We start from the raw sequence: 25210 nt of genomic DNA, 5'->3' as shown, positions 1-25210 counted from the left end.
AGCTTGAGTGCAACGAGGCCCTCTATCTGATTGCACAAGGAAATGCCACATAACCTTTTGCTTGGTGGGAAAATTCAGCTTTTACTTCATCAAAATTTCTCACTCTTATTACCATTTACCCACTTGATGTTCTCTTTCATTCACATTTTTTTGCCTTTGTATTGGTTACGAGCGGGTGTTTAAGCGAACGAGCAGTACTTCCTGTTCGGGAAACACTTGAAAAAATTGTATAATTTATCTTTCCAGAGTCTTGCCTTTCAACGCGTGTCTGAGCACCGGCCTGTGAAAGAGTAGATTAGCAGCAGTTCCTCGTTCTAACATTTATTAAAAGAGCTCATGATTACATTCTCGCGTTTTAAATGTTGCGTCACGGTATTTACTGGAGTGATATGAAATAAAATAGCGTGATTTATCTAAGTTCCGGCTTGAAAGCATGTGTCGTAAGCATATTTCAGTCATGCATGTAAGCTAAATTTAACAAACTTGGCAGCAACTAAACACAAAAAAAAAATAAAGAGGTTCCTGGAGGTTCTAAGATAGGAATAAGTTCAATGCAGTTGAATTCTGATTGACTGACATTGAATTTTTACGTTCAGTTATCTCCTCAAAATAAAAGGCTTAATAGCAAAATGGATTTGTGCAAGCCTTTCTGCATTTGCAGATCAGTTAGATGTCAGCTACGGTAGCTTATTCCTTCTACAGCCACCCGACACAAGAACCGAGCTTTAAAATTTAAGGTGGTGCTGATTTATAATATTTGAGTTTCGCTTAGGTGGAATGCACAGCAGTTTCAAATCGAGCAAGCAAATATTACATCATGAACGAATCTTCAATCCAAAACGAAATCGAAACCGACATTCACCTTCGCTAAATAAACATGGAATAACTACAAATTTTTGTTTCTTCTTATCTAGTGCTTCCTCATTTTCTGGTCACTCGCTACAGTCCCTGAATCTTCATTTCACCATTTTGATTCAGTGTAGAAAACTTAAGAGTTTAGAGGGGAATATTCAAAAGATCGAGCCCTCTGTGCATCTTGTTTCAGTTAGCGTAATGACACCACTAACGAGCTCAATTTCCGTTCTAAACAGTCAACGTTTATATCTTAGTTTTTCCTTCACCGGATTCAGCACTCGATTAGAATGATCTTAATATAAAGTCACGAGATGTTATACTCTAGATCTCACTCAAATCGCGTGTCGCGTGATCTGAATACTCCGCGAGCAAGCAATCAGTTGTCATGTACTGTTTATTAAATTCTCTTCTCTCTCTCTAGCTTACCGTTAATTGAGGCCTCTGTGGCTTTTCTTGCAGCTCTCGACAGATTCTCACTCCTATAAAATGTTGAGAAAAGAAAATATTGTCTTAGGCATTATTCTAGACCAAACTGGAGCATTGTTCAATAAACCAAACTTGAGATAAAGGGATAATTTGGACGGAAGTCTAAATCGTGCTGTTTCTTTCGCGCCGATTAAGCAGCAGTGTCATGATTTCAAAGATGACTGTAAATACAAGATGCGGACAATTCACTACGTAACGCCTCTATACAGATTGGTAGTGTTTGTATATTTCCATCTAAGCACAAGGCATTGTTAAAAACCCTTCGGTTAAAGTTGTATGAATTTGCACAACAACGTAGGAAAAGCTGCCAAGCTTACCTTAACACTCAAGTTAAAATGCGAAATATTTGACAAGATTGAAGCTGCAAACAAACGGCTAGGATGCCTGAGCAAATATCCACGAGTTACCACTGCTCCTTTATACTCCAAGACCTTCGTGGCTTGAACGTAGTGAAGACATGGCGAGTGAGACATAAGAAATTATGCACTACTACAATTCGAAAGGTCAGATACACCCTTGTCAACGGGGAAGTCCCTTTCTGAAAAACAGATTTGAGCTTTAGACAATTTAAAGCCAAGTGCGAAGTTAACCTCAAAAATGAACTGACTTTGGATACCTTCATGTTAGGATAGAAATGAATAAGCGAATAAAAACCCAAGAAAAGTAGACTGAATTAGAAAAGTGAAAAAAAATCTCTATCAGACAATGACGTCATGTTCGAATTTATTCGATGCACGCCTCACTAACGACGGTATCATGTTCCTATGTGAAAAGCACAGGTCAGCCGAACAACTCGCGTTAAGTTGACGGCGGCTTTCAACATTACGCGAGTTGTTCAGGTGACACGTAAATAACCTACGAAGTCTTATAATTACATACTGGAACATACGACTAAGGGACGGTCACTATTTAATGATAGGTGGTTGGGGGGAGGGGGTCGGTAGATTTTGTTAATGTCAATAAAAAATGCCGCAGATACATACCATTTAAATACTAGATAAATGAAAGTATCTTACGTATCGCATCCGTGAAATTTATCATTTTTACTTCTGTTTGTTAGACGGTAACCAATCAACACATTCAGCTTGGGTGGCCTGCGCATACAGGACCACAGGGAGGCTTGGTTATTATTCAGCAAACTGGTGCAGTTACAACTGCAACACATGGTTATCAAGTAGCAGGCCAGCTGTTTGTTTCCATTCCACAGCAACTACATGTGAGTTATATTTTGAAAAAGATAGATGTTTTTCTTCTAACAAAAGCAAGTATATTATGCTACCCTTCCCAGGGTACGATTTCCGTCCATCAAAAAAGATTAGCTAGCACCATTTTATCAGGTTGTCCTGACACTTTTCTGTTACCCAGTCATACTCCTGGGCTGAGAAAGGTTGGTGAGAGTAAGTGTCCTGCTCAGAACACAAGATAGTGACCCAGGCAGGCTGGAACCCAGGCCTTTTCATCAGGAGTCAAGTGCACCAGAAATTTGACCACTATATTCCCTTACTGTTGTAGCTTGATTACTGATTTGCGCTACATAAGGCTTCAAACCAGAATGTACACGTCTCTCAAGCAAGAAAATACGTACTGTGTGGCAAATTATACAAATTATTCAAGCTAGGCAAGAGTACAGAAAAAAATGACTCTCACTCAGTTCTCCCCCTCTCTCGAATTAGCGAGTTCTTGAAATGAATCAGCATGTCCCCATGAGGCCTTTAAACAATGGCACATTAATTAAATAAAAAGGAGTGCCAAATATAAACAATAGCCTCTATTTTTCGTGAAAACATCGTATATTGTTCCGCGAACATTATCCGTTCCAAGATATGAACGGATGATGTCCAAGGACAAATATACGAACATACTTTCGCGCAAAACGGAAGCTATAGTGTTTATCATCATTCAAATCTTTTGCAACGCGCCTGAAAAAATTTTTAAGAACAGCTTGCTTGCGTTAATGCATTAACGTCAATGCAAAACGTAGTTAATGACCCAGCAGTGTAAATGTATTTATAACATGCCCCATCGGTATAATAAAATTTTATTTCACGCGACAATGACATCTATTTCTCATGCCGTAAGAGGTTGAATTGAACACTGCCAACCCTACGACACACTGGTGCTGATTTCGTTTCAATTTCGACTTATACCCTATTTGCATCTATAGCCAGCGTTAAACAGCTATTAAATTTTCAAAAGTGAGATATAATCGTTTGCCTCGCGATATAAACGTTTAAGTATGAAATGACTTTCTATTAGGTTTAAGTTTGTGTGTCGGAAAGTAAAACGAAATCGCATCGGTTTTGCTTCACCGCTTTTTGTGATTGGTCAACAAACCTACGCCATACCTCTCCGCCAATCTGAAATCAGGAGCAATTTAATTACCCGCACTTTCCCGTGCTTCAACGCTTTTACATGCATTTACTTTTGGTTCTGTTTGGTTCCTTTGGATGTTGTTCCTTCTTCCAATTGGCTGTATTGATAACTTTAGTTCTGGGTTTGAAATATTGTCTTTCCAATCCTTAAACGCTACAGCAATGGGATGTATTATTATATGGCTGTGTCTCACAAGGACTGGGAACTACCGAATTCACGAATTTGATTGGCTGAAATCAATATTGAACGCGATCTAGATTTTCCCATCTAGACCGACATCTAGACCGGTCTAGAAAAAAAAGGTACAAAGAATATAAAAAATTGGCATGTAAGACACAGCCATAAAATAAACATCTTATTAACCGAGCTAGGTCGGTCTGTATGGGAGAATCTTGACCTCGGTCGCTGGTACAGACCTCACTGCGTTCAGTCTGTACTGGCAACCTCGGTCAAGATTCTCCCATACAGACCTCCCGCTCGGTTAATAAGAACTAAATATATAGGTGTGCAAACTCTACCGCCGAAAAGTTTATTCTTTGTGTAAAGAGAAAAATTATTCAGCCTCTTTCCTTTCACCTGAACTGAAAAGTTGTTGTGAAGCAAATCCCAACAAGTGCTTTAAGCAAATACTGTCAGGATCGTTTGAGAAAGACGCATGTCTACATTTTTGGATGCTTCCCCAACCTCGTATCTTGAATTAGTCTCTTATCTCGTACTACTCTGACAGCTAAGGACTGTGATATTCTCCAGCAGAATCTGACAGGTTTGAACACCTGGAGCCATGAATCAAATATGAAGTTTAACGCCCTCAAATGCAAAGTATTAACAGTCACACAAAAGAAAACACCTGTGACCCATGAATATTACCTTGGCAATGTAATTTGACAACGCGTAAAGGAAGAAAATGATCTTGGTGTTACTATATTTAGCACTCTATCGTGGGACTCGCACGTTATGCGCATTGTACTCAAAGCTAATAGAATGCTGGGTCTTTTAAAGAGAACTTGCCCACTTATCACAGACATTGAAGTCAGGCGAACAGAGGTATGGTCTCCTGCTAATGTCAATTTGAGAACGATCTTAGAAAGAGTCCAGAGGCGCGCAACTCGCTGGATATTAAGAACTAGGTTTGGCGAGACGTCCTATGAACAACGACTGCTAACTCTTCGCTTACTACCACTAACTTATGACAGGAAACTCAGAGACCTTACCTTTCTCTATAAATGCATTTTTGGACATACCGACTTAAATATTGATAGGTATGTTACTTTTGTCACACATGGCCGATCTCGCTCTAAGAACCCTACTCTCGTACTAAAACCTGCTTACTGTAAAACTGCAACTTTTCAGTCCTCCTTTTCTAATAGAATTGTTAAACGCTGGAACATTATCTGTAATCTCGCCTCTCATGACAATTTTTCGAGTCTAAGTATTTTTTAAAATTTTCTGCGCGCCACTTATTTTACTTTATTGGACACTACTTATAATATTGACATGCCCTGCCCCTGGTTTCTCTCCCGTAACTGCCTTTGCCATCGCCCTTAATTTTTATCTAACTGATTTTATTTGTACTGTATTGTACACTATCTAAATTTAATCATAGTTAAATTATTTAAATCAAATTTTAGTTTTTTTATCGGATATATATTTATACATATATTTTTTAGATTTCGGGTTGCGCCTCGCATGGGATTTTGTTTCCGTGCGCGCAATCCCACTTGGTCCTTTTTTATTATTATTATTCTTTTATTTCTGTATATGTATAACTTATGAGACCAATAAAGTTGATAGACAAGTTGAAAAGCCAACAAAGTGAATATAACGTTCAACGCCTTTTTTTCTCTTTTTTCCTTTTATTTTTTTCTCTGTTTGCTTCTATGCCTATTTAGAGGCTACTTCAAATTGATTTCTGAGCGTATAAAGAGAAAAATTTTCAAAAACATGAAGCAAATCATATATCATCATTCACCGTTTAAAATTGAAAAAAGGAAACTAAAAGGTCGGTTAACGCAGTACTGGAAGTACTAGCGTCATATCGACTGAAATCTCAGTTTTCTGATGATCAAATAACATGCGTTTAGAAGCAACCCATTGTTGCGTCTAGCAAAATACGCTTGATTTGTGTTGACTATTTGTAGCACAAAAAACGGTGCATTTGTTAAAAGATCGACATTTATAGTATGCGGGGTAAGTTATCTAAAACTTTCCTCGATGAGCCTTGAGCCATGTTCTGCCTTTTTTAGCGCGTTTTGACCGACTGAGTTTGCACCGATTAAGCATCTGACTCGTTTGAGGGAAAGCTTCTCTTAGATTTAAGAAATTCTTCTATTTCTGTTTCTTCGTTCATATGAGCCAAGTCAGCTGCATCCTTTCCATCCACTTTCAAGTTGACATCAGCGTTGAGCTCAACCAGCTTTTTAACAACACGGAAGTTGCCATGTATCGCTGCTAAATGCAGAGGTGTAAAGCCATCTCCATCGCATCCGTTTATATCTGCATTGTACTTCACCAGCAGTTCTACAATCTCGGGGCTACTACTCTTACTCGCCACATGAAGTACTGTCAAGCTGTGTATGTCAGGGAAGGTCTTTGCTTTCTCGGCAAATTCTACTCTTAGGCTCCCGGGAGGATCCTCTCCCCAACCAGATTTGAGGACTAGGCCAAAGTTAGCAACGTTAAGACTACCACCTTGAGTCCGCCTCAAGAACAAGGGAAAAACAGTTCTCTTTACTAGGACATAAAGCCAGGCTGCTTTTCCTCTGTCTTTCCCACGAACAAGAAATAATCTATCATTTACATTCTCTTCGTATTTCACATTTACATCAGCTTTCTTTTCAAGTAGACATTTGACTAAGTGTTTATTCTTACTTCGGACGGCTAAGTAAAGCGACGTGAGTCCTTGGTTGGACCGCAAGTTAATGTTGCATCCACTGTCAATCAGAAGCTGGGAGATACTTAATAATCCTCTGCTTGCACAGCTATGCAATGGAGTCCATCCATCTCCATCTTGAATATTAACATCAGCTCCATGCCGCAACAAGATGTTCACAGCCATGTAGTTATTCCAAGAAGTTGCCAATTTCAAAGATGCAATCTTGTCTTCTGACCTCTGAGTATTTACGTCAGCTCCAAGATCCATGAGGGTCTGGATAAACTCACCAGAGGCTGATAGACTCGCCCACAACAAAGGTGTACGGTTGCTCTTTCCTGGAATGTTTACGTCTACACCATCCTTTAGAACAATCTCCACAGCCTTCTCTGCATCATTTTTGCATTTACATAAGTGCAGCTCAGTTAATGTATCGATTGTCTCAACGATCTCTTTGTACATTTTTTCTATACCAAAATTTCCTTCTCCTTTTTCTTGCTGAGCCAAGAGAATTTCTAACGCAGTTTTTCCAGGGAAAGCCTTTGCTTGGCTTCCTGTTTTTTGAAAACTCATGTCTTGAACGTAATTATCAAGATAGGCATGAGTTTTCCAAAAGGTGTCATAGTCACCATGAAATACAGCCGCGTGTAGTCGATTGAAGCCGGATCGTATATCTACGTGCAGAAAAGCTTTTTCTGAGAGAGACTTGAGGCTAGGCTGTAATGAAAGATGATGTATACAGTAAATCAGCGCAGCAAACGAACTAGTACAAGACTAATATAAATTTGACTTATCTAAACGAGCTCCACCTAGATTTAAAACTATGATCTTGTCCATGAGTTAAAAGGTTCATGTTTGAGAACGCAAGACATGCTAATGTTGGATCACACCCATTGGAGATCGAGACAAAATGGTTATCTTCCATATGGATCCTTTACTTCTCAATACGATGCATATTCGAGAAAAATACGAGCAACGATAACGAGCCAAATGATTGGAAAAAAGCAATTGGAGTTCACAACTACTTAAAAACAAAACACAATCTTTGGGCATAACTTCTTATGTATGCAGACGAAGATCTTGATTGCTGAAAGCCATGTCAGTGAATCAACTGGAGAAAATTAGACGGCAGAACCTCAACTGAACACAACGGGAAATAGATGGATCAAATAACGCCTGTAACCCGAGCTTGGAGTTAAAGGCCGGGCCTAGCCCAGGTTTTTCGAAGGGCGTCTAATGCTATCCACCGGATAATTTGGCACGTGTCAAATTTACTGAATAGCGATCTATCCGTTGGATAGCATTATCCGCCCTTTGAACAACCGGGCCCTCGAGACGATTCACACCACACGCATGCATTAACAAATCAACCCACGCATCGCTGTTAACGGACTAAGACGCAGGTCGAAGCCAAATGTGAACCTCTTACAAAGTTTGACAGGCATTACGAAAGAGGAATAAACAAGGTAAATGAAAAGAAGCTTTTACTGAATCAAAACGACTTAGCCTGTTTCCACTATGTGCGGTTACAAATCATAGAAGTAGCATGTACTACTATACCGGTTGGTTGTAGCTGGGACTCGCCTTATTCCTCAGGAGCAGCTCAACTATGGTTCGGTGATTGTTGCGATAAGCTTTTTGTAGAGCTGTTTTCTGAAACTGAAGGATAAAAAGTTCACCCTGGTCAAAGCAAGACAGTTATTGCAAACCGCTCTGGAAGACGAACATTCCTAGATATGGGAAAATATGACTGAGAAGTATTTTTGAGATGTTATGCGACTCTTTGCCAATATAACCGCGTGCCTGAAAATTGGTATTAATGTTTTCGAAATGTTGTCAAATACACAAACACAATGGGCCGGCAACTTACCCTATCTACAGCATTGACATTTGCACCGTGGTGTAACAAGAGTTTTACAACAGCTCTCTGTCCATACCATGCAGCAAGGTGAAGAGGCGTCAAATTAAACTGCAAAATAAAAGCAAACCATTAACTACAAGTTCAACCAATCTACTACGAATATAAATGTAGAGAGAACAGAGACATCAGAAAGTAAACTGTAAAAACCAGAAGATAAAGCAAACAACCTTATCTGTTTGGTCGACATCTTCACCACTTTCAAGAAGTACTTTGATGGCGTCACATCGACCGTTGATTGCAGCTTTGTGTAGTGTCCCTCTTGATAACTGTAAGAACGGGATTGCTTTTTAGCATGTGACTGATAAGAAATTTGCAAGAAAAAAAATGTACCATAGAGGCAGCTTGAAGAAACATACATAGTTATTCATAAAAAATTCAGTGGGCTTTTTTCCTAAAGGTAGCACAAATACAAAAGTGCAGAGTATGAATCAGTGGTAAAGAACTTAGGCGTAAGAAGTGCTCCTTGAGCTGAAAGCAAACACGATGCTAACAAACTAACAAACAAAATAAAAACATTACTAAAATCTACATATCATCAAGCATTATAGCATTTTTAAGTAGCCCAAAGTGGTCAAAATGTTTTGATGGAAACGACAATAAAATGTCTGACGACATTTTTTACTCCAATAGTTACTTCTGAAATGGAGCGACATACAAACCCGTTACGCAAATTCTTAATTTTCTTATATGGATGAAAGTTGAAAAAACAAGGAATGATTGTCACAGCGGTGACTTTCATGCCGTGAGTGTAAATGAATCAATTTTGACATTTGAACGGATTTCACTCGAAGGGGCACTTGTTTTCCAAAAATATATACTTTGGTTCCTTGGGGTTTGGCATCACATAATGTTTCTTTCCTAGTCAAACTCAAATTTAGAATTACCTCATGCACTCCACTAGTCTAATACAATTGTCAAAAGGCAGATAGTTTCTAAAGAAACTGTTTGGGGCCGCGTCGGTGGGGGTAACGAAATAATTTGAATATATCAACAAAGTTGAAATGGTAAATTGGCCACTGTTACGATTATAAAAGCTGACGTTTTGAGCGTTAGCCTTTCGTCGGAGCTACAATTGTCAGACTAAAATGAGCTCGTCCAACTACAAAGTTCTTCGGACAATGCACTTAAAAAATTAGTGTTATATAATGTTCACTCAAGAACTCTTATCACTGAAAATACAGCGATAAAATGGGCCTAGCACCTTAAACGGCGGCTCCTGCTTTTTGCGCTTCTAAAGTATTCTAACATTACAAAGGAAATTTCACATTTTAAAAATGAAACCAGAAGAATATGATGTTTCCTTCCATTTTAACTCCAAAATGCTCGGTCGCTATAAGTTAATCACAAAAGATAAACAAAAGGTGTGGACTTGTTCAAATTTATCTAACGATTACAGCTTGCCTCATTAACTACGAAGAAAAGCCTAAAAATGAAAGAAGGCCAGAAGTCTGTATCGGAAAAAATTGCAAGGTAAACTTCCTGTTTATGGTCAGCGAAACGCTCACACCTCTAACTAGCTATGACTTCCAAACACAATCGCACGCAAAAAAAAAAAAATTTAAAAACGCCAACGCATTCGCCAAATCTTTATTGTACTTTACTGTTAGACTTACCTTGGCAGTCTCAGCTCTAAGCTCGCAGTTCGAGTCTGGATCCTTGCCCTAAAATCAGAGAGGCCGCAAGGCAAGAAGTAAAATGTAACGTTATTAAAACAAGGCAGCAGGTATGGTACACTCCGTCCAAGGGAAAGCTACTGTAAGAAAGACTAGTACGGCAGATTCCTTAATTCGAAATGCCGAGAATTTTAAATACTAAAAATTAATTTTAAATTGGAATGATAACCGAAGAGTTTCAAACAAAAGAGGAAATCACGAGGAGAGAGGCTTGAAAGTAAAGAATAGATCTATTGGAATGCAAAGGATATTGCTAAGAATACGTAAAGGCGAATACTGCGTCAGCTCTGAATTAGGGTTATCTGCAATACTTTTCATTTCAGAAAAACAAGCAGAAAATCAATGAACGTTTGAGTGCCTTGAAATATTGAGGTTTTATTGACCAATCACGGAAACTGCGGGTATCGAGGAGAACATTCTGTCATGTGCGGCTTTTAGGCCAATCGCGCGAGAGCAGAAATATTTGATGGATTTTAAGCATCAGTACTACCAGCAATTGAAAGCTATAACTGTCATTAATAGACTAAGAACTTTAAAGCTTTTGACTATAATCATCAGTAATGCTAAGGTTACCTTCATTTTCGAACTTTGGATATCTTTGGATTTTGAAGTGGCCTCTGTAGGTGAAACACTTGATCCCGAAGGGTGAACACTATTACTGCTCTCTTGATTAAGAGTGTTGGCTTGGATTTCTGGATCATTTTACGATGAACAAGCGGTAAAAAATAGATAGAAAATGTTTCAAGCCATCTTACATAGTTTTTAGCTCGAGATTTAGTGTTCTTAGAAGTTAGTCACCGGCGAAATTAGGCGAGTTCACTCATTGAAAAGTGAATCTCATCGCCGAAAGATGTATGTCACAGTGTCTCTCGTCAAGCAACGCGCTCTTTCCCTCACCTAGTCAAAGACGACTAGGGAAGTTGGGACGACAATTTAGTTTAACAATCAATCGAAAATGAATCGAGAACCAGAAGAAAATTTGCATTAGGAAATAATTTATCACTGTAACTAAGCTTACCTTGCAGCACACTTAAAACAACGTCGAATTTTTCAGACAAGAAAGTGCGATTGAGGGATGAGTATTTTTCAATGATTTTCTCTATCTCGTCCCTCGTTGGTTTATCATTTTGAAACTGTAACATCAGGTCTTTTACATCTTCATCAAGAATCAGTTGGAAACCTTTTAATGATATAAAATTGAAATATCAGATGAATGAATAGATAAATAGAAGAATGAGCAAATGAATGTGAAATATAAATTAATAGATCCATAAAAAAGTGAATAGATAAACACGCAAATGAATGAATTTACAAATGAAGAAAATAATGAATGGATAATTCATCACTGGGAAGGATGCCCTGTTTCCCTAAACACGTCTCTACGATCCTAATATCCACTTGGGTTGGCCTAAAGCATTAACCCTCGAAATTCGTATCAAGAGATAGAAATAACGCGTTATCCCTCGAATGGCTTTTATAATGCTACCCAAGGTACCTATTACCTTTGGTTTTCCATTCGGACAATTGATGTAAAAGTTCCTTCTTTTTGGCGGCATTCAAAGGCAGACACTGGACTAGGGCCTTGATCTTGTCAAAGCATTGATCAAACACGATTTGGGTCCAGTGGCCCTCATCAAAATGGCTGGCTGGATTCCTAACATTATCTCTGACATCATCTGCCAATGACTGGATATTATGCAAAGGATCCGAAGAAACGAATATTTGGGTGGGGTACTTTCTACGTCCCAAAAGTCTAAGAGCGGCAGACAAATCCATGGACTTGTCAAATGCCGAGAACTTTGCAAGGTAGTTTGGGAGGTAAAGCTTGGCAAGATCAACTGAGCTGTTGACTATGTAGTCGTAGGCCGCTTTGGTTTTTCCATGGAGATCACGATTGTTGTTAATGTTACCAAAATTCAAGTCTTTAAGCGCAGAAGCAGGACTCGGAGTGGTAGCCAGATGACATACATCCGCGTTAGTCAGTGTTTTTAGACTGCATGGTGTCAGCAAGCCATTAAGGTGATTATCTAGGAATTCGTATAGGTTGTCCATTCCTTGTTTGACGATATCCCGTAAAACAGGGGCCAGGACCTTGTTCGAGGCTGCAAGAATCACCAGCCATCTTTTATCGTTACTGAGGACGGCCATAGTGACAAGTTTTGCGACCCAATTAAGTGAACACGGGGTAGAATCTGTGATGAACAAAGCCATGACAAAGTTAAAAGAAACTTAATGATGATAAAGGCGCTGCAGGTCAGTTTCAAGTAATAACGACAGAAAATTTCTATGATATAGAGAAAAGAGATTTTTCGGTACTTAAAGATGGTTATTCCAGAGCTTCAGCCCCCTTTTCAGAAATTTAACTTCTATGTTATATGATTGAGTCAGGATTCCATCCAACGTAATATAACACCCAGTCCGCAAAGATAAGAGGATTTTGCCGGACTAAGGGACGAAAAACCATGCGCAACTCAAACATGAAAAAAAAAGAGAGATAATGACGACTTAAAAAAAAAGATCAACCAAAACCACTTTCTTGCATTTTTCCTCTTGTGCTCGACAGAAGAAGATAAAACATTTTGAAAACGTGAGCCGAAGAAAGCTGAGTGAATTTTGGCTTGTTTTCATCATTACAACATCTTTTTTTTTTCATTACATGAAATCCCTTAATATGATTAAATAGCAACGACTAGCCTCTAGAAACTGCGAACCAAGTACCTTTGCCAATTAGTGTTGTTTCAATGAAGCAGTGAATTTACACATATGTACACGGATAATTTCATGCGCATCGGGGCTGGGATCTATTGGATTATGAATTTTTAAATCACTGCTATTTTACAGGTAATGCCCATATGAAGACTGCTCTTGTAAATTAATTGTTCAAAATCGGCTCACCGTATGTAGGACTGAATTGTCGCGGTATAGCGAGACGAGCTGTAAAAAAACTAAGCCCATGATGACGTAAAAAAAATACCTGATAATTTCTCTCTTGAAAGGAAAAGTTAGCCCTTATTATTATAAATTGCCCCCTCTCGTCACCATTTAGTCGCTTAGTGCTATATATCATTCGCATTTTTCGCTTCAGTGTTTGAGTGAAAAAGACTTCCTCTTCTGGAAACGCTCCAAAAGAAATGCTCACCTTTCCGAAGTCACTATTTTGAACACAAGTTGCAACTGAAGACAAAGCATTGACAAGCAAACTGTTCCACACCGAACAATTAAAGAGCAGGTCAGGAACAATTCCTCTTTTTAGAACAACTGCCAGGCAAAAGAGCCATTTGACTCTTTTTGGAGCGACGTGATAGCAAATACATTTCACACAGGAAATCACATCTCGTGAGCACTTTTCAATCACGCAAATAAGCCACAAATAACAAACTTTGCGGCAACTAAACAAACACAAATCACGATGGTGCTGGAGGTTCCAAAATATTATTTATTCCAATCTCGTTGTGTTCTATGTTGTTCTAGTGAATTTTTATTTTTCAGTCGTCTCCTAAATGTACAAGCATGAGATGGGTTGCATCTCACGAACTTGATTGGGTGCAAATACTTCTGCTTCCTAAGTCATCTAGATTTCCACCTTCATCGCTCATTCCTTTAATTCAAATTCAGGCTCCCCAGAATCTCAGAAAAAAAGGTTATCTCGTAATTGGAATGCAAAACAGCTCAGAAACGAGTAAGGATGATACTTCTTTGGAGAAAGTATGATCAAAACTGAAATCGAAATTGACATTTGCCTTAAGCTTGGCTGAGTTAAGATGTCATCAGCTTAATGCTAACTACGATAACGTATTTCCTCTAAAATTACCCTTTACAAAAAACGGGGACTTAAACGTAAAGTGGCGCTGATTAGCTACAACGAAATTTCGCGCAGCAAAGGAGTTTTAAATCACGTAACCTAATACTATTGACACAGCTTTAATCCAATAAAAAGGGAATCAAAACTGATATTTGCTTTCGCCCGACATGAAATTTCTCTAAAATTTAGTTTGGTGTTTATCTCGCCTTTCTTCTTGAATTGTTATTCACCCATCGCAGGACTTTAACCTCCCTCAACTTTAACGTTTTGGAACCAGCTTGTAAAGGCATTGAAGGGTGTATGATTATATCACGACCGAGTCTGCTGCGCATTTGAGTTCAAGCATGATGAGAGGAAAAAAAAAAACAGCCTTATTTCCAAACCAAGCAGTCAACTTTTGAATCTCGTAGGTTTTGCCTTCATTCGCTAGCTCGATTGGAAAAATGATAACATGCAATTATAACATACATAAGCTGGCTTGCATCTCAAATTGTAAGTCTCGTGATCTACTGTCCAATTGAATTATATATTCCTTTTAGCTTACCGTAAATTGAGGCCTGTTTGTCTCTTCCGGAAGCTCTTGACAGTTATTTACTCTTACTAAATGTTCAGAAAATGAATGTTTTATCTTAAAAGTTATTCTCAACCCAAATGGGGTGTATACCAAATAAACGAAATGAAATGATGGGATGAATTGAAGGACAGTTCACATCGTACTGTTCGTTCGCACCGATTTAGCTTTGTTGTCATGATCTTAAGGTTGACATCGAAATGATCGTGAAGCAATGAGTAGTGTATTCATGATTCTGTCTCAGTCTAAGGTAGTGTTAGATACACGTCAGTTAATTAGCACAGATTTTACACGACAGTTTGTAAAACCCTGAGAAGCATGAAGCTGCAGTCCCTGCAGTCCCCTGACTCTGAACTCAAAATGGGAACAGTTTAGGAACTGAGGAAATGCACTGTAAGCGACTGCTAGTGGTTGTCTGTTTCCGTATGTGTTTAAGTTTAGATACGCCTCGATCCAATTGGCACTGATCTTACAGGACAGCCTAAGAAAACCTGTTGAGCTTACCTTAACATTCAAATAAAGGTGAGATATATCTTGATAAGCTTAAAGCTGTAAACAGACGGGCAGATGCTTGAACAAATGAGAACCAGTTGCTTCTTTTCACCAACATAGACGTTCGTACCGTAAAATGAGTGCAGAAATGGCAAATGTGCGCAATTTCAAAGGTCGTTTAATAGTGAAGAATACCCTTAGCAGCGGGGAATTCCCGGCCTTTACGAGTGGAACAATAGATTTGAGCCTTGCGCAATTTTTAAGTCCAACGCAGGAAATGACCCTCAAAATAGGGTTAAGTCGAGATACCCTCGTGTTTTATTAGAAATTATTGAACGAAAAAAAAACTTAAAAGTGCAACAAAATACCAGGAAAGCTAGATTGAAATGGGAATGGTAGTTACATCTTCTGCATCAAAAATTGGCATCATATTTGAACATATCAGATACGTGCAGCAGGAAAGGTATCATGTTGCCGATTTCGAACTGAAACGACACACGAGTACCATGAGTGACATGGAAGTAACATACCGATGTCTTAAGTTAGAGACGAGTAACTTTCGGACACAGATGGCTAGACACGAATACATGCCTCTAACCTGACATAAAATGCAAATACATGCATGTAAAATACGAGTACAAATTTAAATGCATTATAAACATAAAATACTCTATTTTCTTTATTAGTTGTCAATAAAATAGGAGCCGCTGACGTCGATGACAATGGGCATTTCCGTCTGCGTACATCAACATGTGTGGAAGTAGTAATTCTACAGACGCAATCCACACTCGTGGTTACCCCATTTCTTATTCATACGACGACACTACACTTAATGAAGAGTCAGGGAGAGAAGCCCTCTGCACCAGAAAAATAACAATCAAATCCTATCGGGGAGTATTGAAAGAGATCTTGGATGAATAATGATACACGCTTTAAATCCTGCCTTGTTTCTAAAGCGATACGAAGCAAAATACTTAATTTAGCTCAAGTAGGAAATCACATCTCGTGAGCACCTTTCGAAAATAACAAACTCTCTGGCAACTAAACACACACAAATCGCGAGGTTCCCAGAGGTTCCAAAATAGAATCTCGCTGTATTCTATGTTGTAGTAATTGAAGTTTTATTTTCAGTCGTCTCCTAAAAGTAAAAGCATAAGATGGAGTCGACCTCAAGGCCTGGATTAGATGCAAACACTTCTGCTTCCATAAGTCACCAGAGGTCCACCTTCGGTAGCTTGCTCCTTCAATTCTCATCCAAAACATGAAGCCAGCACTTAAATTCATGGTTGCACAAATTCTTTAAAAAATGGCTTAACTTAATTGGAATTGGAAATGTACAGCAGATAAACAACGAGTACGAAGGTGCTTCATCGACAAAGCTATGATCTAAACCGACATTTGTATAAATGTAGAAAAAGCGAGCAAAATACGCGACTTTGTGTATAGCTACAATTCCTAAGGTCATCTATCGGTCAGATACAAGCCAAGTGAGGGGAAATTCCCTTTTTCAATTTGAACCTTGCGGTACTTTAAGCCAAACACAGGAAGTGACCCACGAAAAAGGGTTAAGTTTAAATAAATAAAGGCTGATAGTTTCGAAAGAAACTGTTTGGAGCTGCGTCGGTGGGAGTAACGAAATAATTTGGATATATCAACAAAGTTGAAATGGTAAATTAGCCACCGTAATGATTACAAAAGCTGACGTTTCGAGCGTTAGCCCTTCGTCGGAGCGAATAGAGGAATTGTGGGTTGTGTGTGCTTTTAAAGGCAGAAAATGGAGCTACGTTATTGGTGGGAGCATGGCAACGAGAAAAGCATGAATAAATTAGTGGAATGAAAAGCGTTCGTTGATCCCTGTGGGATTTAGTTTCTAAGACTTCGTCGTTTATGTAGTGATGACTCTGATTTCCACCACAAATCAGAGTCAATGTGCCAGTTCTTCGATAAACGTGGTTACCCTGTTTCCGTCGTTCAAACGGGTTACCACTGCGCTCAACTTATTGATCGACATTCAGCACTACAAACGTCGCATAAGGAAGATTCCGACCGCATTCCATTCACTCTCACGTTTCACCCTCACAACCACTCAGTTAAATCCATCATTCTTAAAAACTTTAAATTACTTCAAAACGATCCAGAGACAAGCACTATCTTTTCGCAGCCTCCGCTCATTTCATTCAAACGCGACAAAAACATAGGCAATTTTTTGGTCAGAAGTTCTTTTCAGACTAATGACCAACCAGGCACTTTTAAATGCGCTCGTGCACGATGCAAAACGTGTCCTTTCATTCACAACACTGATAAAATATCGGGACCTAAACGATCCATTAAGATCACCGATCACTTCACGTGCACCTCCGCCAATGTAAACTATTGCATAACTTGCACTTATTGCAAAAAGATATACATCGGCTAAACAGGCAGAAGACTAGGTGAACGATTCCGAGAACACCTTCGAGACGTGGAAAGGAATGACAAGGAGACATCGAAACCAGTCGCTAGACATTTTAATTTACCTAATCATTCTAAGCAACACATGGCAATCTGCGGTCTTTCCTTGCACTTAGGTGGTACGGAAAGCCGTAAAAATCTTGAACAAAAGCTCATCCTAAACGTAAACGTAAACAAAGACATAGTCCTTTGTTCTTCGCCGAGCTTCATAACCAGTCCCCTCAATTAACTATGAGCTCATCTATCAAACCCGTAGTCTAAATCCCACAGGGATCAACGAACGCTTTTCATTCCACTAATTTATTCATGTTTTTCTCGTTGCCATGCACCCACCAATAACGTAGCTCCATTTTCTGCCTTTAAAAGCACACACAACCCACAATTAACACATCCCCATTTAAAAATGTACCTCACCATTTAAAAATGTACTTGACATTTGAGGTATCTTAGTTCCTGAATGAGCCAATCAGATCTCAAATGCACTTTTAATGAGTTCTCTGGGAACTAAGTTCCAGTGTCAACTAATCAGATTTGGTTTGCAAAATGGACTTTGCTCTTTAGGAACTAAGTTCCTCAATAAACCAATGACATGGAAGAATACATGACATGACATTTCTAAATTAAGGTTTACCTATTTTATTTATGTCAACACTAAATAGAGCAGACAACAATGTTACACTTTGGAAGTGAGTCGAATACACGATGGTCTACACGGCAACGAAAAGGCATCTGATACTATACAATTCTGTAAAAAATGCCACAACAGTTTTGCCGCGCTTTTTACCAGCGCTAACACATAATCTTATTAGAAGTTTTCTTGTGTAGTATCGCTAAGTACTTTTACAAGTTGTACCGTAATTTGACGAGCCCGCAGGGCGTGTGAAAATACAAAAAAGGAGTAAAAATACTCAACGATACTATACAAAAAAATGGCCAATAAGTTATTTATTATCCAACACGCCAAACTGTTATCTATGTTGTTCAGTGCGGGTGAATTTCGCGGATATTTATTTACGGGGAATGCGTGACAGAAGTATGCGAAGCGGTACGAAACTGGCGCGTTGTTTTGTTGCTGTTTCTATTTTCTTCAATGAATTAAAAGAAGAAATTTCCAGGACGCCGAGCTGTTCTTCTTCGTTTGATTCTTCTAGTAAACTTGGATCTATATTTGTCAGCCATTCTGACTCTTCGTCGTTGGATATTTGATTCAAATTGTCTGCCGTTTTGTTTTTCGTCATTTAACTACAAATCCACCATTCTTCCCTAGCGCGATGTGAGAAAATCTGTTTAACCGATACTGTAGATGACAAATACCGGGTGACATTTGTACTCAACCAATCGTTTTGTAACATTTTCAACACCGTAGTGTATGTATAAAGGGCAAAAATTTCCTCTCCTACGATTAGAATGCATTGTTTATTTTGTTTCGGAAAAGTATTTTGATGCCTAAGAGTTGCTCGAGGCGTAGCCGAGAGCAACTCTAGCTTCTTGAGCGCTCTCCAAACTTCCCAAGTGCTTCATATCTCGATGAACGCACAGCTGACGTATGAACCAATTGTTTTATAACATTTTCAACGCTATAGTTTTTGTATAATGGGCAGAAATTCCCTCTCCCACGCTTCAATGTGTTGTTTATTTTGTTTCGGAAAAGTATTTCGCTATGCTTCAATGATCTTGTCTCAGATTGGTCAAAAAGTGACAGGTGAATTCATGTGTGGAAATGAAGTTAGAGTTGGGAGACAAGATGAAACCGTCGATTGTTTTGTTTTCCCTTTCTCTGGGTTCTTTCTCGAAAGTTAAATCCATTCCCTATGAAAAAGTAGGCAGATCTTTATCGGTTTATTCGCTTTTTGCCATGTCTAGTTTAACTTTTTTACGGAAGTTTTCCCCGTTTTTTAATGGAAAAGGCTGATCAAAAGTCACTCGCGCGAAAAAATTTTTTTCTCGAGGGACTTGTTTGCTGACGTCATGAGCGTGCACAGTAGGAATATGAAGCACGCTCGCGCTTTTGATTAGACAAATCTACTAGCTATGTTATAAATTGAATTCCTAACATATAGCAGAGCTGCGCAATCAAACTCAGTATCTGTAAGCGTGCTCCAGATCTCAATAGCGCACGCTGTTGGTGCGCGCAAATGGCTTCGCCAGAAATTTTTTTTTGCGCGAGCAGCAAATTTGTGAACAAGGAGAAAAATATCATATTTCCCGACAATAATGAATAAAAATTCAGCCTCGGCCCACCAATCCCAAAACGAAGACAATTTTGCTACCTTTTCCCTTTGACTAGAGTTCTTAACTGAGGTAGAAAAAGAGAAAAACAACGGGAAACGGGACTCATCATCAGCGCAGTCACGATTCGCTTCACTGAACAAACACTTCTAAGATAGTGTTGTCCGTTATTCGCATCGGAATTCGGATGCCGGATAGACATTACTTATATGATCGCTTTTTAACTATATCGGCGCTAATAAAAAGCGCGGCAAAACCACTCACGGCAATACGCCTCGAGCAACTCTTAGGCATCTTTCGTGCTCTCCAAACTTCCCGCGTGCTTCATATCTCGATGAACGCACGCTGACGTATGAACCAATCGTTAATTGTTGTCTGTTCTATTTAGTATTCGCATGAATAAAACAGGCAAACCTTACAGTTTAGAAATGACATGTCATATATTCTTCCATGTTATTGGTTTGTTGAGGAACTTAGTTCCTAAAGAACAAAGTTGATATTGCAAACCAAATATGATTGGTTGACACAGGAACTTAGTTCCCAAAGACCTCATGAAAATTGTATTTGAGATCTGATTGGCTCATTCAGGAACTAAGTTACCTTTAATGTCAAGTACATTTTGAAATGGTGATGTACACAAGTCAAAACAGTCTCCCCCGGTAATGTTGCTCTTGCGATACGTTTTTAGACCGGTTTATGTTGCTTATCATAACATAGCTTGTAAGAGTCGTGCAATCAAACTCAATCATTGCGCGAGCGTGCTTCCCACTGATTCACGCTAGTGATGTCAAATGCCTCGCGACACTTTGTTTTTCGCGCGAGTGACTTCGGCATTTTCCATAAAAAACCGGCTAAAACTTCCGTAAAAATGTTAGACTAGACATGGCAACAAGCGAATAAGCCAATGAAGATCTGCCTAATTTTCCTTTGGGAATAGATTTTTTTAACTCCCGAGAGAGAAGAGGAAAACAAAAAACTCAACGCCGATTTCATCTCATTTCGCAATTGTAAGTTCATTTCCACACATGAATACACCTGTCAATTTTTGACCAATCCGAGACGAGATCATTGAAGCGTAGCAAAATACTTTTCCGAAACAAAGTAAACAACGCATTTGAATCGTAGGAGAGGAAATTCCTGTCCTTTCTGCATACACCACAGCGTTGAAAAGGTTAGAAAACGATTGGTTGAGAACAAATGTCACCCGGTATTTGTAATCTACAGTATCGGTTAAACAGATTTTCTCGCATCACGCAAGGGAAGAATGGTGGATTTGTAGTTAAATGACGAAAAACAAAACGGCAGACAACTTGAATCAAATATCCGGCGACGAAGAGTCAGAATGGCTGGCAAATATAGATCCAAGTTTACCAGATGAATCAAACGAAGAAGAACAGCTCGACGTCCAGGAAATTTCTTCCTTTAATTCATTGAAGAAAATAGAAACAGCAACAAAACAACGCCTCAGTTTGGTACCGCTTCGCATACTTCTGTCACGCATTCCCCGTAAATAAATATCCGCGAAATTCACCCGCACTGAACAACATAGATAACAGTTTGGCGTGTTGGATAATAAATAACTTATTAGCCATTTTTTGCAAAGTATCGCTGAGTATTTTTACTCCTTTTTTGTATTTTCACACGCCCTGCGGACTCGTCAAATTACGGTACAACTTGTAAAAGTACTTAGCGATACTACACAAGAAAACTTCTAATAAGATTATGTCTTAGCGCTAGTAAAAAGCGCGGCAAAACCGTTGTGGTATTTTTTACAGAATTGTATAGTATCAGATGCCTTTTCGTTGCCGTGTAGACCATCGTGTATTCGACTCACTTCCAAAGTGTAACATTGTTGTCTGCTCTATTTAGTGTTGACATAAATAAAATAGGCAAACCTTAATTTAGAAATGTCATGTCATGTATTCTTCCATGTCATTGGTTTATTGAGGAACTTAGTTCCTAAAGAGCAAAGTCCATTTTGCAAACCAAATCTGATTGGTTGACAAAGGAACTTAGTTCCCAGAGAACTCATTAAAAGTGCATTTGAGATCTGATTGGCTCATTCAGGAACTAAGATACCTCAAATGTCAAGTACATTTTCAAATCAGGTGAAGTACATTTTTAAATGGGGATGTGTTAATTCCTCTATTCGCTCCGACGAAGGGCTAACGCTCGAAACGTCAGCTTTTGTAATCATTACGGTGGCTAATTTACCATTTCAACTTTGTTGATATATCCAAATTATTAAGTTTAAATACCTTAGTGTTTTATTAGGAGCTACTCAGCGAACACAAACCTTAAAAGTGTTAAGAATACCAGGAAAACTAGATTGAAATAGGAAAGCTAGTGAAATTATCTGTTTCAAAAATTGACGTGATATTCGAATGTATTAGGTGCGCGCAGATGTTGCCGATCTCGAAACTTAAAAATCACGTGAGTAACACGACGACACTACACTTACTTTGGAGTCAAGACGAGAGGCCCACTGCACCGAAAAATTAACACCCGTTTTTATATCTGGGACTTTGCGAGAGGCCTTGGATGAAACAAAGTAGTCAATCCAGGTCACACAAGAAATCACATCTAGTGATCACCTTCTGTCACGCAAATGAGCCAAAAATATCAAATTTCTGTAGAAATGATTTCATTTTCACTGTATTATGTTATTGAAATGTTATGTTAAGTCTACTTTTAAATGCATAATGTAAGAGCGGGTTGGGCTCTGCAGACCGGATTAACTGCAGACCCTCCTGCTTCCATAATGTCAGCTTAATGGTCGTCTTCGGTAAGATATTCTTAATAAAGATCATTCAAAACAGTAAGATACTCTAGTTGGCAAAGTTATAATCTAAGCCAAACAGAATCTGACATTTCCATCGGCTGAGTTAAATGAAAACAACTAGATGCTACTTTGGGGGCTTATTGCTTCCGGAATCATCCGAAAAAAGTCGGAACCGAGGAATCGATTTAAGGTGGTGCAGATTAGCTGCATTGAAGTTTTGCGCAATAAAGGAGTTTTAAATAAAGTAAGTTAATGGTACTGGCGAAGATTCAATTCAAAACAATTTACTCACTTCGGCCACTGAACCTCCGTTAACTTTAGCGTTTTGAAACCAGCGTGTAAAGAGATTTGAGGAGTACGTTCACACGACAGAGTCCTCTCTACATTTGGTTCAAGGATAACAAAAAAGCCAGCTTCATTTCCTCACCAAACAGCAATTAAACTTTTGAATCTACGCTTTGTTTTCAACACTATAGTCTCTTTGTCTTACATACGCACGGATGACTGGGTGGCCTCGATTCCGTGTTAAAATCGTTCCCAGGCGCGCGCAACGTCGGCCATTATGAAAAGCGTGTATTTCCTCACCAAACAGTGATTAAACTTTTGAATCTACGCTTTGTTTTCATCAGGTAGCTCGATTGGAATGATCATAACATGAGGCTATAGTATGTATACTCTACCGTTCATTTCAAATTGAAAGTCTCGCGATCGTGGAAGTCCTTCGCAAGCAAGCAGTTGACTTGCATTGTTTGTTAAAATTCGTTCTCTACTTAGCTTACCATGTGTAAATTAAGGCTGCTTTGTCTTTTCTATCAGCTCTTACAAAATTTTCAGAAAATAATGCTTTGTCTTAGACAGTTATTCTAAAACCCAAACAGACCGTACACCATCCAAACATATCAAATGAAGTGACGGAATGAATTGGACGAATGCCTACATCGCGCTATTTCGTTCGCGCCCGCTGAGCATTATTTGGTTATGATTTCAAGGATATCTCTTGACACAAATTGGGAGCAATTCCTCACGAAATGCCCTTATAGAGACTGGTAGTGTTGGTTTTTTCCGTCTGATTACAAAGCACTATTACCGGTAAGATACACTTAATTCGGTTTAAGTATGTTGTATCATTATTTAGTACAGCTTGGGAAGAGCTGTTAAGCCTATCTTAACATTCAAGTTCAAATGAGATGCATCTGGAAAGAGTGAAGCTGCAAACAAACTGCTTGGATGTCTGAACATTTATCCACGGGCTACCACTGGTCCTTCATACGCCAATGGTTCCGAGGAATTAATGAAGTGTAGAAATAGCGAGTGAAACATATGAGAGTGTACCGCTACCACGACTTGCAAGTTCAGACACACCCCTAGCAACGGAGAAGTCCCTTTCTGAACAACAAACTTGAGCCTTGGACAATTCAAAGCCAAGTCAGAAAATACCCTCTAAAAAGAATTGACTTTGAATAACTCTGTGTGTAGGTAGGAATGAATAAACAAACGCAAACCTAAAAAGTGCTATAAATACCAAGAAAAAGAGACTGAATAAGAAAAATAAAAAGGTCCCTATCAGGCAATGACGTGATACTCGAATTTATCCGATACATGCAGCGTTAACGACGGTGTCATGTTCGTTCCGATCTGAAAAAAAAAAAACAGTTTTCCGCTTTCAAAATCGCACGAGTACCTCGAGTGACATACGAATAACATATGATGTTTTAGATTTAGACACGGGAACATAAAGATTCATACGAGTAAAGAACCAGTCATCATCATCATCATTTATTGCCCAGGGGTGCGGGTGGAAGGGAGGAGTGGGGTGGGGGAGTGGGGGGTAGAGGATTTTATGCATGTCAGTAAAAATGCAAATACAGACCAGTAAAAATACTAAATTCACAAAAATATAAAAAAAAATCATTTCGTATGTGTGAAATCTTACTACTTTTATTCTTCGTTGTCAGACGGTAACTAATTAAGTAGTGACGTACATTAATGTCTGGCCTGGTGGGCGTGCTACCACAGAGAAGCATAGTTGTCATTCAGCCAAGAGGTACGCTTACAAGTGAAACGTAATGGGGGGAGGAGGAAGGGGGGTTGCTTTGACGATTGACGATTAGTTTTTTTCCGATCTGACGGTTGACGGTTAAATTGTCTTAAATGACCTCATGTTGGTTTAAATTAGTGTCGAAGGTTAAGTAGAATGACATCGGTTTTACTACACCAATTTCTATGAATAAACTTTCGCCAACATCCCGTCAAACTAGAACCAAAACCGTAACCAATAGCGAATTGGCCGGTTACTCGCCTTTTCCCGCCCTTTAGGGCTTTAACACGTATCTACTTTGGGTTCTGATTGGTTCCCTTGGATGTTTCTCTTTGTTCAAATTGGCTACTGCGAAGACTTTAGGTCCGCATTCTAAAAAAAGTTTTCTCAGCCACAAAGACCGCAAAAGGTATACTGACTGAAAACTTTAATAAGCGTACAAATTTTAGCATTGAAAAGTTATACTCAAAAATTAATCTATGTGTAAAGAAAAAAAAAACAATCAGCCTCTTTCGTTTTACCAGAACTGACAAGTACTGTGAACAAATACCTTCAAGTGTTGTATACAGATACTGTGGATTTTTCGGAGGGTGGCGCATATCGGCGTATTTGTATGTTGCCAACCTTGCCTAGTATGGTTTTTTTCTCTTTGTATTATTTTTGGTATC

At 38.9% G+C, this 25210-nt stretch overlaps 1 protein-coding gene across 1 annotated transcript; it reads right to left on the bottom strand.

The window, feature by feature from the left end:
* Positions 1–305: 305 nt before the first annotated feature.
* LOC111343110 (uncharacterized) lies at positions 306–15258 on the bottom strand. The gene is made up of 10 exons (XM_088748197.1): positions 15055–15258; positions 11680–12369; positions 11196–11357; positions 10751–10869; positions 10118–10165; positions 8672–8770; positions 8454–8552; positions 8144–8242; positions 1659–7300; positions 306–1334 (listed from the first exon to the last, which is right to left on the bottom strand). Exons 2-9 carry the CDS (start codon positions 12323–12325, stop codon positions 5987–5989), a joined length of 2586 nt encoding a protein of 861 aa, XP_088604323.1. The 5' UTR covers positions 12326–12369; positions 15055–15258; the 3' UTR covers positions 306–1334; positions 1659–5986.
* Between the last annotated feature and the right edge of the window lie 9952 nt (positions 15259–25210).

This window comes from Stylophora pistillata, chromosome 2 (assembly GCF_964205215.1).
Source record: "Stylophora pistillata chromosome 2, jaStyPist1.2, whole genome shotgun sequence".
NCBI lineage: Eukaryota > Metazoa > Cnidaria > Anthozoa > Scleractinia > Pocilloporidae > Stylophora > Stylophora pistillata.
This window is presented reverse-complemented; position numbering and strand designations above follow the sequence as displayed.

Excerpts from the sequence above, each read along its gene's own strand:
- LOC111343110 (XM_088748197.1), bottom strand. The coding sequence starts at position 12,325 with ATGGCCGTCCTCAGTAACGATAAAAGATGGCTGGTGATTCTTGCAGCC. Across the intron at positions 8,771-10,117 it reads TTAGAGCTGAGACTGCCAAG|TTATCAAGAGGGACACTACA; the intron begins GTAAGTCTAACA and ends CCGTTCTTACAG. Across the intron at positions 8,553-8,671 it reads ATGTCGACCAAACAGATAAG|TTTAATTTGACGCCTCTTCA; the intron begins GTTGTTTGCTTT and ends TTTATTTTGCAG.